Source organism: Lycorma delicatula, chromosome 11 (assembly GCF_047948215.1).
Source record: "Lycorma delicatula isolate Av1 chromosome 11, ASM4794821v1, whole genome shotgun sequence".
Lineage (NCBI taxonomy): Eukaryota > Metazoa > Arthropoda > Insecta > Hemiptera > Fulgoridae > Lycorma > Lycorma delicatula.
The window spans coordinates 37,577,704-37,594,630 of record NC_134465.1 but is presented as its reverse complement, the minus strand read 5'-3'; the positions used below and the strand labels follow the sequence as shown (position 1 = coordinate 37,594,630).

The 16,927-nt window shown below is 28.0% G+C and overlaps 1 protein-coding gene across 4 annotated transcripts in view; it reads left to right on the top strand.

The window, feature by feature from the left end:
- Window positions 1–16,927, top strand: part of MFS16 (major facilitator superfamily transporter 16) — a 119,235-nt gene that overhangs the window by 77,551 nt on the left and 24,757 nt on the right. For 2 of the 4 annotated variants that reach the window (XM_075378337.1, XM_075378339.1), the window contains one exon: window positions 8,650–8,799. The exons of the other annotated variants lie outside the window; for them this stretch is intronic. In XM_075378337.1, the coding sequence (XP_075234452.1) occupies window positions 8,650–8,799 (150 nt within the window). The remainder of the gene's footprint in view (window positions 1–8,649; window positions 8,800–16,927) is intronic. 4 annotated transcript variants of the gene reach the window in all.

Genomic DNA, 16,927 nt, shown 5'->3' with positions numbered 1-16,927 from the left:
TAAAGTATATATTTGACATTTCATAGCCCTATCTCAAAAATTATGTATAAATCATAATTTAATTATAACCATCTGTATTATTATAGTTTGTTCTAGTCAAATAAGAATATTCTCTAAATGACTAACAAGATTTCCCTTTCTAAGGAAATTTTTTTAGACTTACTAATGGTTATTATAGATAGTTCTGTAACTACGTTACTTATTTTATGCACTCATTCTTGCCTGATCTCAGCTTACCAGAGACGTGAATTCTGTTAAATAATTTTATTAAAGGAATTAAATATTTATTTTAATTTACTTTAATGTTATAATATTAAATTAAATCAAATATCTATTAAATTCTATTAAAGGAATATTAACACATTAGAGTCTGGGTTTCTAAAATCTGTGTGATTTCTTTTCTTACAATATTATTTATGGTTTTACTTTTTTCTTATTATTTATTTTTTTTATAAAGTATTGCTTGGAGAGATATCTACAGATAACACTAATTCAGAAATATCTTCATATAATTTATATTCATATTGCATGATATTTACAATTATTTAGTGAAATTAAAAGAAAACCTTCCTTTGTACAAATTATAAAATCTCTTAAATATAAATTTATGTAAGTTTCCACTGATATTGTTTTTATGATAGATGAATACTGCTTAAAAACTGTGTTATCTTGCTTCATATGCTACCAGGGAATAAAAATAAATTAATGTTTTTATTCTGCAGATAAATGCATATTTCAAATGCCATGTTTTAGCTAAATATGGAGTGGTGATGAAGCTACTAGGCATAGTTTGATATTTTGGTATTCATGAAGAATTTCTTTGCTGTAACATATACTTTTTTTTCATGTTCATTATTAAAAAGTAATGCTATACACATCAGATCTGAATAGGCTTTATATTAAAAAAGATAGAGAATGATAAAAAAAAAAGTTCTAGAATTACCGCAATGTTATAAACAAATTTTGGCTGTGAGACACATAGGATTAGACTGACAAAATCTTTATGAGAATTTTGATAAATTCAAAATTCTATTTTTTTTAAACAAATTTTAAAATTTATTTATTTTCTTTTTTGAAAAATTTCCTTTAAATCAATAGTACTGGATGCACAAAAAATTTACGTGATTAAGAAACAATGTAAAACTTCATCAGTTCGTCTCATTAGTCTGTTTTATTTTCATATATAGCTTTTAAAGTACTGTTTAAATTTGATAAGTTTTAGTTTAAATTAAAAAAAACATAAACATCAATTAACTTATTTTTTGTCTCATAGCCATTAAAGTGTGAAATAGTTTTTACTGAAGTAAACGTAATTTATTAATATTCTTCTGAATGCTATCTTTTTGACTGCTTACTTGTGTGAACCTGTTCTCTCTCATGACAACAAAACACTTCCCTGTAAAAAGCATGCTTGCATGTTTTTTTTTTTTTTACTAATTTTAAGTTTCGTGCGTAAGGATTATTTATCAATAATTACACAGTTAGAGGAAGGTGCAATATTCAACAAATACAAGGCTGAAGAAGTAACTGTGTGCATTTCACAAAGAATGAATTTAATAGAATTAAGATGATTAAGACCTGGTCTTAAGATCATTAAGTCTGGTTTTACCTTAACATCAAATCCTGAAAATTATATTCATTAATGGAAAAAAAACAAAAAAAAACTTCTTTTTATTTTTGAAAATATTCATTAATTGATATATAATATTCCTGATGAAAACAATAATTACATTTTCAAATTTTCTGGAGCATGTAGATTTCCTTCGTAAATCTTATTTTTGACAACTCCCCCAAAAGTAAAAGTTTTTGGTAGGCATAGATTTCGAGATGAGATGCTATTAGAAATAATTTTATCTCAAATACAGGTTGTGCTGTAGTTCTTTTATCTAAAACCTGTTAATTTTAACTGCATTAAACAAATTTTTATGAATATGTACCAATTAAATGCACGATAACAATCATTTTTTGTTGTTCTTGTTAAAAGTATGAGGCAGGTTATTTTTTTCTAGATCTTACAGACATTTCATTTATCATTTATGCAGAAATCATAAGTTTTCAGACATTTACAATTAATGTTTTGTATGTTTACATGACCTGATGAATGAAACCACACAGTATCTGTATAAAATTCATATTAAGATAGTTTCATTATCTCCTATTAGCCTGAAGAAAAGTTTTAGAATCTGTTAGAATAGTGTAATCACTTTTCACAACCACTAATTGTTGAACTGCAGTCACTTAATAAGGAAAAAATCAGCAGAAACAATTTCTTCATGGCAAATCAGTTCTCTTAAAGATGTTGATAATAGTTAAATGCTTAAATGTAACGGTTATGAGCACTTAACAGATTACAACATAGTATTAACATAAAATACGAGCTCATCGTCTCGTAAGCGCATAAGTACTTACTGAGCACTCTGTATATTGTAATAAAAATATTATAAAGGAAATGTGTAGTCACATTAGTAAACTCAAATGTAGATTTGTTAAAGCATTCATTATTATTTTTATTTATTTTTTGGCAGTTGTAGGTAGGACAAATTTCTAAGCGGTAACTACTCGTAATTTGGAATATACAAGTAAAATTTTGTTTATAGTAATTCTCCTGTTAAAATTATAAAATGTGTTGCAGTTGGTTTTTTAACTGATGTTTTATTTTTGCATGATGTTAACATTTTATTAATAGAAGTAGGTATTGTAAATTACATTTTGATTGGTAAATTTGGAATATTTGCATGTTTTATCCTTATTCAGAAGTAAATGCATATTCTGAAGTGAACTTATTTTAAAACTTAAGTGTTTTATTTATTCTTACCGTCTGTATTTTTCCTATTATTTTTAGTATTACCTTAATATATGCAATGTACCACTTTATTATTTTTTTATAAGTTTGTAGGCATCATCAACTACTAACATTATATGAAATAAATTATAACAACATGCTTTGAAACTGTATCCAATATCATTTAACTCGATTAATGTATAGGAACCGCTTTATTAAACACGACCAATCCTTAAATTAAAGACGTATATGTATTTATGGAAAACGCCCATCCGCTGCTGTTGAAGAAACAGTTACTGGAATGATATTTTATATATACAAATTAATTTATCTAAAAAATATTTTTCAATTCAATGAATATCAGTTTAAAGAGCTATAAAAATATTTGAATAATTAATATTGCAGAATTCCATTTTCAATAATAGGAATGACTAGACTCTACTGATGACAAATTATATGCAACAAAAATGTCAGCCAAACTTCTCTCTATTCAGCCCTTTATATCTTACATATATTATTCTCTCACAGTTATAAACAACACGTTTTATGACCTAAAAGCTATTTGTTTTGAAATGTACATCACACAGAAAAAATTTTGACAAGTTATAAAAACAGTGAGTTGATAAGAGGTATAGGTTGCACTGGAAACAAAACTGAATAAGATTACAGATTTAAAAAATAATAATTTAGTTAAATAAACAGTTCATTAATCAGATAAGATATTATTTTATATAGTTTTATTTTATTTATAAATTCTGTTATTGGATTGTATTCTCATATATGTACGGTTAGTATTTTATGCCAATTTAAAACAGACTTCTCTAATTTCTTACAGAAATTTTATTATAATACAGGTTCAAAAACATTAATCATAATGATTTCCTCGTTTTCTAGGATTAAATTTAATAACTTTATGATTATTTTCAAACATTATTTACTTACTTGAAGTAAGCCTTCATGAGTGAAGTATACCTTCATTGTATGTACTGATGTGTGTCCTTGCTGGTATTTCTTTATTTTATCTTTGTAATTAGAAAAAACAAAGATACCAAGTATGTTTTTGTAGCAAAATATTTTTGTTAAAATTATTTGAAAGTCATAAAGATATCTGAAACTTTATGAAGATAAAAAATTCAAGTCAACATTTGTAAACTTAAATTTTTAAATGACATTAAAATAAATAAAATATAGCTTTGAAATTGCAAAAAATTTCTCAACGATTTATAAATACACCTAATTTTTTAAAATAATTTTTGAATGATGTATGAATGATGGGATTGAAGTAATGTAAGTTTGATTACACAGCATGAGCTACTTTTGTCTGACTGTTATAAATGCCTGCATTTAAGAGGGTTAATATTAAGCACTACAGTTATTTACTTATTTATACTTTATTTTACTGCTAAAACAGTAAAATAAAGTATATTTATGCATAAGTATATCCTTTTATTATTATATGTGAATAATTAAAAGTATACAATATTTATATTTAAAAAACAAATAATGAATCATTAACAATCTAATTTTTCTCTTTTACAGAATTTTTGCAGATTAAAAATTTTTTTTTAAAGTTAAATAAGCAGTTCAGTAATCGGATAAGATATTTTATATAGTTTTATTTTAATTAACAATTCCATTATTGGATTGGTATTCTCATATATGTACAGCTTCCATGTTATGCAAATTTAAAAGACTTCTTTAATTTCTTACAGCAATTTGATTATAACAGGTTCAGAATAAGAGTAAACTATGAGATTTTATTCTAATTTAAAAAGTATTAAATATGTACTATTTCTTATTTACTTTTTCATGTTATTTTTATAAGATAATGTTTAATTTTAATTGTAAAAATTTTAGTTATTATTATATTGAGATCAATTAGATATTAAGATTGTGTATAAATAAAGTTATGGATGTTTTAGTTTGTGAAGTATAGCTTGAGCAGTGATTTTAGGTCATAGACTTGGTATGTGATAGTATGTTTAAATTTTATTTGGACTGTAGAATTTTATCATAAATTAAAGATGGTTGTTTCCCTGTTATTAACATTAGAATGAAGGTCTAACCACACATTATAATTTTATTCTTTATTGTTTGATAAATTACAGCATGAAGAAAGCGAATACCATTTTACCATTAAAAGTAAATAAATATATATATATATATATATGCTATCATAAACATCTATTGCATATAGTGACTTCCATGGAATCACATCATTTTTCATATCTTGGCACAAGTCTTTGTATCTCGTATTAGAGGCAAATCATAATTTATCTTCTTTAATTTGTCACCAATTTAACCAACTTATCCTCAAGACTTAAGCAAGTAAACAGGTAGAAGTCAATATCAAGATTAGGTGAACAGATGCAATGTCACATTTACAAAGTAAGATATGATATTTTCATAAAGTTAGGTGTTTCCTCAATCGGTTACCCCCCCCCTCAATTCACATAACTATTCAGGTATATACAATAAGATTGCTATGTTTATTGTTCTTTTTGTTGATGTGGACATTTTGAATTTTTTCCTTTCTGATCTGATTGGTTCGTAGAGTATTGCAGAAATCTCTGAATGTCTAATACAGCTGCCACAATTTGAGGCTTCTTCATATAATGAATGTATCTGTCGCTAGATCATTACATCCTAGTTCATTGACTGATTGTCGGCTGGGATGTGTTGTATTGTCCAACAACAGATCAAAGGTGGGAACAGTATTTAGGAGCAGTTAGCATCAAAAATAAAATCAGTTAGGCTGGGCTTCAAACTCAAAATCAGTTTCCTGCACAGGAAGGCTTGCTCTAACCATTTGCATCACTCTGGTGATCTCTTATGGTAACTTTTCCAGAACTTTATTTGTTTTCTTATTAATTCATGGAACAGCCGCATTTTAGATTTATAATAGATTTAAAAAACTTCTTCTTCTATGTGTTACCTATCCAAAAAAACTTGATGCGGTTTCTGCAGACTTTATTTTGTGTTTGTCTGTATTCATATTCAGTAGTGACTGTGAACAGTTCTTGGGAATCAAGTTAGGGAACCAGAAAACAGTTGAAATTCAAGAAATCTAATTTTTCAAACTCAAGGAAAAGATGTTATCCAATATCATGAATTGTTGGTTTCAAAAGTTTTTCATAAACCTTTAATGAAAAGTTACTTTTATTAGATAAGTCTGCCGATCATTATTAACTTGTAATAGTGTATCCAACTCGTGCACTATTACATCACTCTTTACATCTTATTCATAAAGTAAGCATGTATAACAATTAATCCCAATGGACTCAATGTTTTTTTACACTTGCTAAATGAATTATGAATCTCAGCACTCAACTGATGATCATTCCACTGAATGAAACATAATCGTAATCTATTATAAAGACTGAATAATGGTCTCACAAAAAACATAATGTAAGATAAAGGGTGGCTATCAAAACACTTAAAACACTACTACACCTAAATATCTCAAATATCTACAACCAGAAAATGAGCTGTTCACAAACAGTAATTAGTTTCTGATTCATCTTCTATTATAAATATATTATGTAAATTGTGTGAATATAAAATATACATACATTCGTAATTTTATCTGTTTGTATTTTTATGTTAACGGTATACATATTTGCATTATTATTGAATTAACAGAATTTTTTACTATTAAACGATAGATATACAGCCCACCCTTCATGATACATTATTTATTTATTATTTTATACTTATTGAATCTTATTTAATATCTTAAATGATATTACCATGTGCAGTTATAGGTGTAATTAACATAAGGGTACTGATTGTATATACAAAAAAGTCATTATTTCAGTAGCATGTGTTTTTCACTTAAAAAAAAAATAATAAAAAGTCTGTAAAAATAATAAAAGGTCTGCAATTTTTTTGCAAATTGGTCTGGAAACAGTTTTCCAGACCTGTTTGTCTATTTATACATTTTTTGAATGAAAATTCATATTTCAAGAACAGTTTAGGATATTTTAATCTGAACATGTTTAAATCAACATTATCACTGAAATAAATAAGTAGAGAAATTGTATCTTTTCGGTTATCAGAATGCAGCTTTATTAAATCTTAAACGTTAACTTCTCAGAAGCTAAAGTGTGTTAAAATTATATTTTTGTTAACCAAGCCCTGTGAAATGTGTTTTGAACAAAGTGATATCTCACTTATTCAAATACAATTTCAAACAACTGAAATTTGTGTGGAAATTGTTACAAAGTTGATGCTCTAATTACTAAAGGAAATATTAATTCATTGAAAGGAAATTTGTTTTTAATAAAAGTTTTTTTGAAATAACTGTTAAGTGAGAATTTAATTTTTTCATTCAAAAAATGAAACAACAAAAAATGTATTTCATCAGCATGCAAATGAGACGAAATGAATTGTTTGAGTTTGATGAAATTTTTATTTCTATTCTCTATTTTCAGAAATTCATATATTGGCTATATTTCTGTATATTTTTCTTTTTTTCTTATCGAGAACAGTGTACATAGAAACTAATGTTAAAATATAAATCTCTTCATTAGCCAGCCCATTTCTATTTTCTTATAAAGAGGACTGAGAATTATAACATTGTGCATGACTCTGGTTTTGTTTTTATTTATTCACTGATTTACAAATCCACTGATCCACCTACAAATGGTTCTAATCCTCTAATCTATAAATCTGATAATCCTCTACTGAAAAAATTTGAATTAATAAATAAATTAATTGTCAAAATAAAAAAATTCTACTAATCATTCGTCAAATGAATGAATGAATGTTAAATTACTTTTTGTCTCGTTAGAAACTTTTTAAACATTAAAAGTAATAATCACATGATATAAAAAAGTGTAAAATATTAAAAATTTTGGTCAAAAACTTTATCAATAAAATTATTACTTTAACATGAGTGTAGTTGTAATTATTTAAATCTACTGACTAAATTAATTCCAAATGATGCATTTTTTTTTTTTATAAATTATTAATAGATAATTAATTCACCACATAAGCTTAACAATTATGTACGAGAATTTGTTATATGAATTTTATTAAGTATGGCCCAGTGATATTAATGTATAAATTATTTATATAATACTTTCCACTTACCAACAATCTTTAATAGTAATGTTCGAGCGCTTACAGATTATTAATCCATCCTCAGCAATAACGATGTGTTTGTTATACATTATAATTATTTACTTCTAGTATAATTAATGTATAATTTATTACTAGTATAATTAATGGTATGTGAATTAAATAATTGTAATGTATAACACATCATTATTCCTGAGGATGGATTAATAATCCAAAAGCATTGAAACATTAAAGATTGTTGGTAAGTGGAAACTATTATATAACAGTTTTATGAGTATGAAAACTGCCAACCCTGACTGGGATTAAACCTCTGAACTCCCAAGTGAAAGGCCAAGATATTACCTCTCCAGCATTTAGGTGGGCAATTTAAAATTTTATTTATATACTGATATGGCCTTTGACTACTATGGTTTTTTTTTTTATATTAAGTGATTATTTTTTTAAAATGAAAGAAAAGATTTACGGTATTAGATGGAAAATTTATAACATTTTTTGTATTTCATTTATTAATTTAATTTGTTTTTTTTGTTTTTCACATTTATACACGTACATATTAATTTTTATAAATTAACATAAATTGTAAATTAATTAATTTATAATAATTGCTTAATTTTGCTTCTATAACTATTATTCCACTGTTATGTTTTAATGTATTCTACTTTATAATATATGTTTATTGTTGACTATTGTTATTTTCGGTTGTATATATTTTGTGTTGTTTGTATAGCTGGTGTTATCGTTTTGTTATTTTTTGACATGGTAAGGGTGTCTTGTTAAATATATAGAGATTGTCTGGTGGTTACTCAAATCCCAGCACTGCCGGCGGTTATAGAAGAATGCCACCGGCTTTGACTACTGATTTTAATGATGATATTGAAGATTTTGATGATGAAGCTGAAAATAGTTCTTCTGATTCTGAACTACTGTCACGTGAGGTATTAGTTATTATAATATTATTTATATTGTTGTAAATTGTTACACAATATTTCTCACTTTTGTGCTTCTCTTTGTCACTCTGCATATCTCGATTGATCATTCCATCTCTATCATATTATTTTTTCTGTTTCCTTCTACAACATTAGCATACACCAATATTTTGTGACCGATCAGTTTTATAATTTGAACTGAGAGCAGTGAGTAAAATAATATTTTTATTGATTTATAAATAACAAAATATATTCTCGAGTTTATTATATAAATATTCAGGATCATATGGAATTTTTTTATTAAGCCACGTTTTAATGCTATATTTATATTTCTAATATATTAGTTAAAATCAGAAATATTATTTACTTTTTTTTTAAAGTAACATTAGGTGGCCTGGCTTTATCAAAAGGTAAAGTTTTTTTCTGTAAGATGGGAATATAGAAAACAGAACACCAGCACAGCTCTATCAGGTGTATAAATATGAAATCCCAAATTTGCCCATAGATGGCCCTAGCTGTCAAACTACTGTCAAACTTCATCATTGGCACCATTTTCTTTCTTTGAAATCTGACAAAGTTCAACTCACAACAATACAAGTTTTATACAACAGCATAGTTTTAATTAGCATTGAACATGTTGAGTTTTGTACCTACAACTACTATTTGTGAACAGCATTGATTTTCTGTTACCATTTTTAAAAAAAACTGCTGAGAATTGCATCGAATGCTTGTTGAAGCTTATGGTGAGAATGCTCTTGGTAAATCACAGTTGTTTTGAGTGGTTTAAAAAAAAATTAAAAAGTGGCAATTTTGACATGAGAAACGAAGAACATGGAAGATCTCCGAAAAAGTTTGAAGACAACAAATTGCAACCATTGTTAGCTGAGGATGACAGTCAAACAACAATTCGCGATGCAATTAAATGTAACACGAGAAGCCATTTCTATACGTTTGAAAGCCATGGGAGAGATCCAGAAGATGGGAAAGTGGATTCCACATGAACTGAATGAAAGACAGCAAGAAAACTGAAAAACCACTTGCGAAATGCTGCTTGCCAGGTTCAAAAGAAAGTGGATATATTTTGAGAATTCTAAGCATAAAAGATCATGGGTAACTCCAGGTGAACGATCGACATTGATTTCAAGGCCAAATCGCTATGGAAAGAAGAAAATGCTATGTGTTTGGTGGGATCAGAAGGGTGCAATCTATTATGAGCTGCTAAAATCTGGCAAAACTGTTAATACTAAATGCTACCAACAACAATTGATAATTTGAACCAAGCATTGCATGAAAAATGACCAGAATATCAAAAAAGGCAACACAAAGTGATTTTGCTTCATGATAATGCACCATCACACACTGCAAAACTGGTCAAGGAAATGATCGAGGCACTCAGTTGGGAATACTTTTGCATGCACCTTACTCACCAGACTTGGCTCCATCCAACTACAATTTATTTACATCAATGGGACATTCACTTGCTGAGCAGCGCTTCACTTTTTATGAAAATGTACAAAAGTGGTTCGATGACTGATTTGCCTCAAAAGAGCAACAGTTTTTTTTGGCATGACATTCATAAATTTTCAGAGAGATGGAAAAATGTATACCTAGCAATGAACAATATTTCCAATAAAATATTTTTTACAATAAACATGTATTTTTATACATAGTTTGTGGTTTCATATTTACATACTTGGTATACAGGTAAAGCTACTACTTTTATCTGTTTAGCCTCCACAACCACCGTAAGGTATTACTTCAGAGGATGAATGAGTATGATATGTGTGAATGTAATTGAAGTGTAATCTTGTACAGTCTCAGGTTGACCATTCTTGAGATGTGTGGTTGAGATGCAGGCAGATCTGCCCTCAAAAAAACACACAAATACCAAGGATGCTGTAAATTACAAAAGCTTCTTAACACAGCTCTGATGGGTTTTCTAACAAAAATTCACAGAAAATTATAGGAGAGGAAAAGATCAATGTTAAGAGAAGATGGAAAGTAATAATAGTCCCCTATGTCTGTAGACATCAATCAAGATAAATAATCCTTCCCAAAGAAATACCTTCTTGCTGTAGGCATTTGTTGTAGTTTGGTGTTATTTTATTTACTTCAAGCTAAACTATTCTATTTGACTGGTTTGATGCTATTCTCCTGCGCTTATCTTTGTAGTTGCCTCAGTGTAGTTACTTTATCCTACATCCTCTGCTATCTGTTTTTTAAATTCTAATATTTGTCATGATGTTTTCCACTGGATTAAATAAACGTAGATGTCTTCATTTATGGTCCTCCAATTTTATTTGTTTCTACAAGAGTCCACCAGAAACTTCTCTTTTCTTGTATATTGTTTTAAGACCTCTCCATTTCATATTTTATCTACCCATCTAATTTTCAAAATCTTTTAACACACACCGATTTGAAAAGCCTCAATTCTTTCTGTTTTGTTGCAATCCACAGAAATTTTATTTATAAAATCTTTCTAATTCTTAAATATGTATTGATTGATATTAGCAGATAACATTTTTTCATGAAAGCTCTGTTTGCTTGCACCAGTCTGTTCTTGATTCTGTTTTACTTCATCAGTTCTTTGTAATTTTGTTATCTGAATAATAAAATATTTTCCTACCTTTTATTACCTTTGTTTTATTTTTATTTTCAAACTGAATTTAGCAATAAATCCAAGGTATTCATATCACAGTTTTTCTAATTCATCTTAGTTTCTGCCAAAAGAACAGTGCCACAAATGAATCTTGATTTTTTTTTTTTCTCCGCAGTTATTTATTCTGCTCCCGAATGTTGCCTACAACTATTGCATTGCTTCATCTGAGTTGCAAAAGAATGAGTTGATAGGGACAGATGACATCCTCATGTCATTACTTTCAGGAACAGATCTTGCCTTTCTTCACCTTTTACTCTTATACATGATTGTTATACACATTATACATTCTATATTATCCGATGTTTGCTCAAAATCTACAAATGCCATTTAGGTAGTTTGTGTTCCTCTTAAACCTATCTCCATAGATAGACAGAAGAACAATGTCATTTGTGCCTGTGCCCTTCCTGAAACCAAACCGGTCATCATCAGCCGATAAACTTTCCATAAGAGGTTCTGTTCTCCTGCAAACATATTAGTGAATTTTTTCAATGCAAGTGATGTTAGACTCTTAGCGGCATAATTCTCACATGTATCTCTATACGCTTTCTTTGGTGTGATAACAATACACTTTTTTTAAATCTGCAGATACTTCTCCAGTCTCATAAACTAATATATATAATATATTCCTTCTTACTTCTCCTAAACAGGGTGGACATTCTCATTGTATATATCATTATCTATCCCTTCTGTATCACAGCTGTCTTTTAGAGTTCTATTAAAGTCTGTTCTCAAAATATAATCTTCTCAGATGTCTTAGATCTTCTCAGATTGGTTTCTTTTTTCTCCACCAAAACCTCTTTTCATAATTTTTTCTTTTTTTACATTCACATCACCCCTTACCTTATTTTTTTGTCTCCTAATAATGGTTTTCATATACACTTTTAATTATAATTTCATTTTATTGCATAAACATAAGAGTACATTAAGTATCACTACAATTCTGCGGTACTAATTCGTTTTATGATACTAATATTTACTAACAGATATTATGGTTTAGTTATGCTAATGGTTGTTTTATAATACTCTAATACATTTTAAATCATACACGGTCATAATATATATTGTTATATGTATTGTGACCCCTCTTTTTTTCAAAAATTGTGTAAATTCCTTGATGTACTATATGTACATCTAGATAACCAAAGGGGAACATTAGTTGTTAGATTTGAATAACAAATCAGTTAATTTCATATAATTAACCATTTTTATAACATTTTTACTTTTAATGAAAATTGCATTTATTTACTTAAGTAAAGTTTCCTTTGAAGTATTTATTTGCATGTGTTGAATGTTTTTATTACTGCATAAATAAAACTTTTATTTATATCTGTGTTTTTAACAAAAAAAAAAGTTTTGAATTTGTGTAATATTTGGTTTAGCAATTTCATTATTAAAATTATATATTTTCAGATTGAAATAACAATACCTGTATGATAGATTGATTTGAATTAAACAGCATGCGGAAAGGAGATTTTTTTAATATAAAAATTTGCATGTTGTTACTTAAAACTTTAATTATTTAATGGAATTTCAGTCAGGTGGTTGTTTTTAAGAGGATTTAATAAGAATTAAGATAAATTAGGATTAAGATTTTCCTAACATTATTTTTAAATTAATTTTTAATTATTAAATAAAAATCAAATAAAACAGTCAGTAGCAAAAACTAATCGGTATTTCACATCGATATAGTTATTTCTTATTGCTAATGCACATTTAATGGTACCGTGATGACTTTTAGATTTCAATATATATTGACACAAATTTAAAATCTAATTGCCATTATACTTAACATTTGTACTTTTACTGAGGAGAGTACTGAATAGAAGGCGATGTTTGTAACTGAACTTTCTGTATGCTCTTCACAATATTTTCTTAAAGATGTAATGGACATATAAACGTGAGGTTCAAGTCAGTTGCTTTTTCTGAAAGTAATGATGTTCTGCATATAGTCATTTCCTGTCTGAAAAGCATGATAGTATCACTAACAGGGCAGGCCAAATATCATCTGGATTATAATGGGATTCAATATGTTGATGTACAACAATATATTTGGCTTAGTGAAGCAGCAACTTTTCCTCCTATATCTGGCATGAGATGTTTGTTACTTTTTACCATGACTATTATATTATCAGATATTACTTGTGTGTCATCTAAAAAAAATTATTCTTGTGCTAAAGACATAACAAACGTAAATAAATATTGCTGCTGTCAAAAATTTTATTCAAAACTTTTATAATTTTATTGTTATATTGTAATTCAAGTTACTTTAATTTTAATTTACTATTTATATTCTATGTAAAAAATTATTTTTTGTTTTGTCTTTCATAAAAATATTATTAAATAGCTTTTCAAATATTATATTTAATTGCATTAAAATATTGTTTTGTATATTTAATTATTCAATAAACTTAATGAAAATAATCACCTTCATTTCCCTCGCCCATCCCCCCCCCCCCCCCAAAAAAAGTCACTAAAAGTGAACATTTTTTTGGTTTACAGAGTAATGGTTGTTTTTCTTTTTGGTTATCAACCACAATTAATTTTTGTGTAAAATAGTTTTTTCAGTCTTATTTATTATTTATTTATATGTCAGGTACATATACGTAACTAGCTATTATTATAATAAGAAGTTCTGCAGGAGATATTATTTACTTGTGCGCAGACCTGATTTCATATTAATTGAAATTACAAACTTACATATAAGGTCTGCAAATAAAGTAGAGACTGGTTCAGAAAAATGTTTTATTTACAATCCAATTATACATGGACTCTTATCACCTTCAAAATAGTTCCTTTGGGAAGCTACACAATGCTTCAAACGGTTTTCCCACTCTCCATAGTAGTTTGGAACTCAAAAACTTTAGTATCCTTCAGATGGTTGATTACAATTTTATTTATGTTTTCCATAGTTCTAAAATGGTGTCCTTTGAGGATTTTTTTTTAAGTAGGGAACAGGAAAAAGTCACAGGGACTCAAGTCAGGTGAATAAGGTGGTTGAGGAACTACAAGAATGTTTTGATGCACTTTCATTAATTGAAAGTGCAATGTGACAAGGTGCATTGTCGTGATGCAGCATCCAGTTGTCTTTGATGGCTAATCTCACACAGGCAACTCTTTTCTGCAGCCTTTCAAGAATTTCTTGGCAAACATATTGATTTACAGCCTGTCCTGTAGGCACAAACACATTATGGACAGTACCATTACTATCAAAGAAACAAATTACCATGGTTTTGATTTGCTCATTTTTGCTTTTTTGGGACATGGTGAGTTTGAAGTGTGCCACTCCTTACTCTGGCATTTTGTTTCTAGGTCATATTCAAATGTCCAAGATTCATCACCAGTAATAAGATTTTTTAGAAAATCAGGATCAGTTTCAATTTGCCGTACACAGGAAGATTTCCACCCCACATTTCCACCCTGTTGTTTTACTGTTCAACTGTGAGGTTTCTTGGGACCAATTTTGCATAAACTTTTTTCATGTTCAATTTGTTTGTCAAAATTTGATGGGCTGTGGTATGGTTCAAATTCAATTGTTCTGCAATCATTCTGACAGTTAATCGCTGGTTGTACCCAGTGATTGGTTGTATCAAGTCTCTGATTCGCTAAACATTGTCATCACTTTTTGACGTTATCTTCCAGAGCATGGATTTTCTGCAACTGATTCCTGGCCATCTGAAAATACTTTAAACCACCTAAAAACTTGGGCTCGTGACAGAGCATCATCTCCTTACATCCTTTTTAATTTTGAAAATGTTTCAGCATTCTCACCGAGTTTAACACAAAACTTTATTGCACAACTTTGCTCATTATTAGTATCACTCATTTTTGTAATGTACAACAAAAACTTGTTTCACAAAAAGTTTGTTTACATCTCACGTGGCAACAATGGACTAACAATATTACTACCTAATATAAATCAGCTGTTCATATAACCATATGTTTACTAGTAACTTTACAGTGTTACCACTTTGGCTGCCAAAAAAACTAGTTTCATTACTTTATTTACAGACCTCATATATCTAACTTAAAAATAAATGCTCACAATCATGTCTCTATTAATAATCATTTGCTTACATTATTTACATTTTTGTACATATCTTAAATTTAAATTTTATCGTGTTTCCACTTTTTTAATTTGGTCTTAACAGTTTCATTTTTGCATTCAAATTCTTAAGAGTTTCTTGTAGTTCATTATAAAACATTATGGCACTGAAAAGATACACCTTTTTGCCTACATTTAACTTTTTTTTTTATTATACCTGTGATTTTTGTCTTGATTTACTGTTTGATTTTTTATATTTATTTTTCAACTGTTTGTAGTTATGCATAAAACTGATAAAACATAAGTTTAGTGTAGATTGACTTGTTTTTTCAGTGTTTTCAACATTTTTCCATATTAATTCAACAAGTTTATTTTGTAAATTTAATAAAGGGATAAGTTTATTTTTATACGTTGATGCCCATACCACCATCCCATATTTTGCTCCACTAATAAACAATCCATAATATATGGATTACAAAGGCTTAACATTTATAACTTTTATCAGTTTTGTAAACTGATAAATATAAAAAATGTTAGTTTCTGTGTTATATTTTCAATAAGCTGTTTCCATTTCATATCTGTATTTCAATAGTTATCCCTAGGCATTTAGTTCCAATCACTCCTTTTATTTCTTATTTGTTTATTTTTAAATAAAATATATTTTTCTTATTTTCATAGTTTATAAATGCTATGTCTTTCCAACATTCAGAGAAAGTATATTGTCTTTAAGCCAATCTGCAACTATTTTTAAGTAGTGTTCCATTTTATTATATGTTTGTTCCCACACGTCTTCAGAACATAAGGTAATATCACAGTACATTCTTGAGGTAGACAATCTAAAAGGTTATCGGTTGATATATACTAAAAACAAAAGAGGTTCTATTATTGATCCCTGAAATATCCCAATATTTAATATTTGAAAAATACTTCTAATTTTTTTTTATTTTGAATGATTAGAATCTATTGTAATGGGTACCATGATTCGACGTACGGAAGATTTTGACATTTCACATCTCCCAGATTCCAAACCACCATCAGTTTAAAAGTTTATATATATATTTATTTATATTTAACTTTCTTGTGGACATGATAGCTGCTGTAATTTTCTGCCAATCACTTTCAAATTTATACATATAACGACCCACAATCTTGGTAGAGTTTGTTAAGTGGCAAAATTGTCACCCCCATTACCATGGGGGTGGAAATGGAAGGGCTTTTTCGAAAAAACAAAATATCGAATTTGTTTAAAGTTCCTACTATTCTTTGGATAAGGGCCTAAAATGTATCTAAGAAAGGTTTTTTGATATCACCAACCATTGGCCCAGGGGGTGGAAAAACAATGATTTCAATATAGGTACATATTGAATCAGTTTAAAGTGGTCATTAGTCCTCTAAACATTAGCTAAAACTGTAGTCTGAAACAGTTTTTGATACAA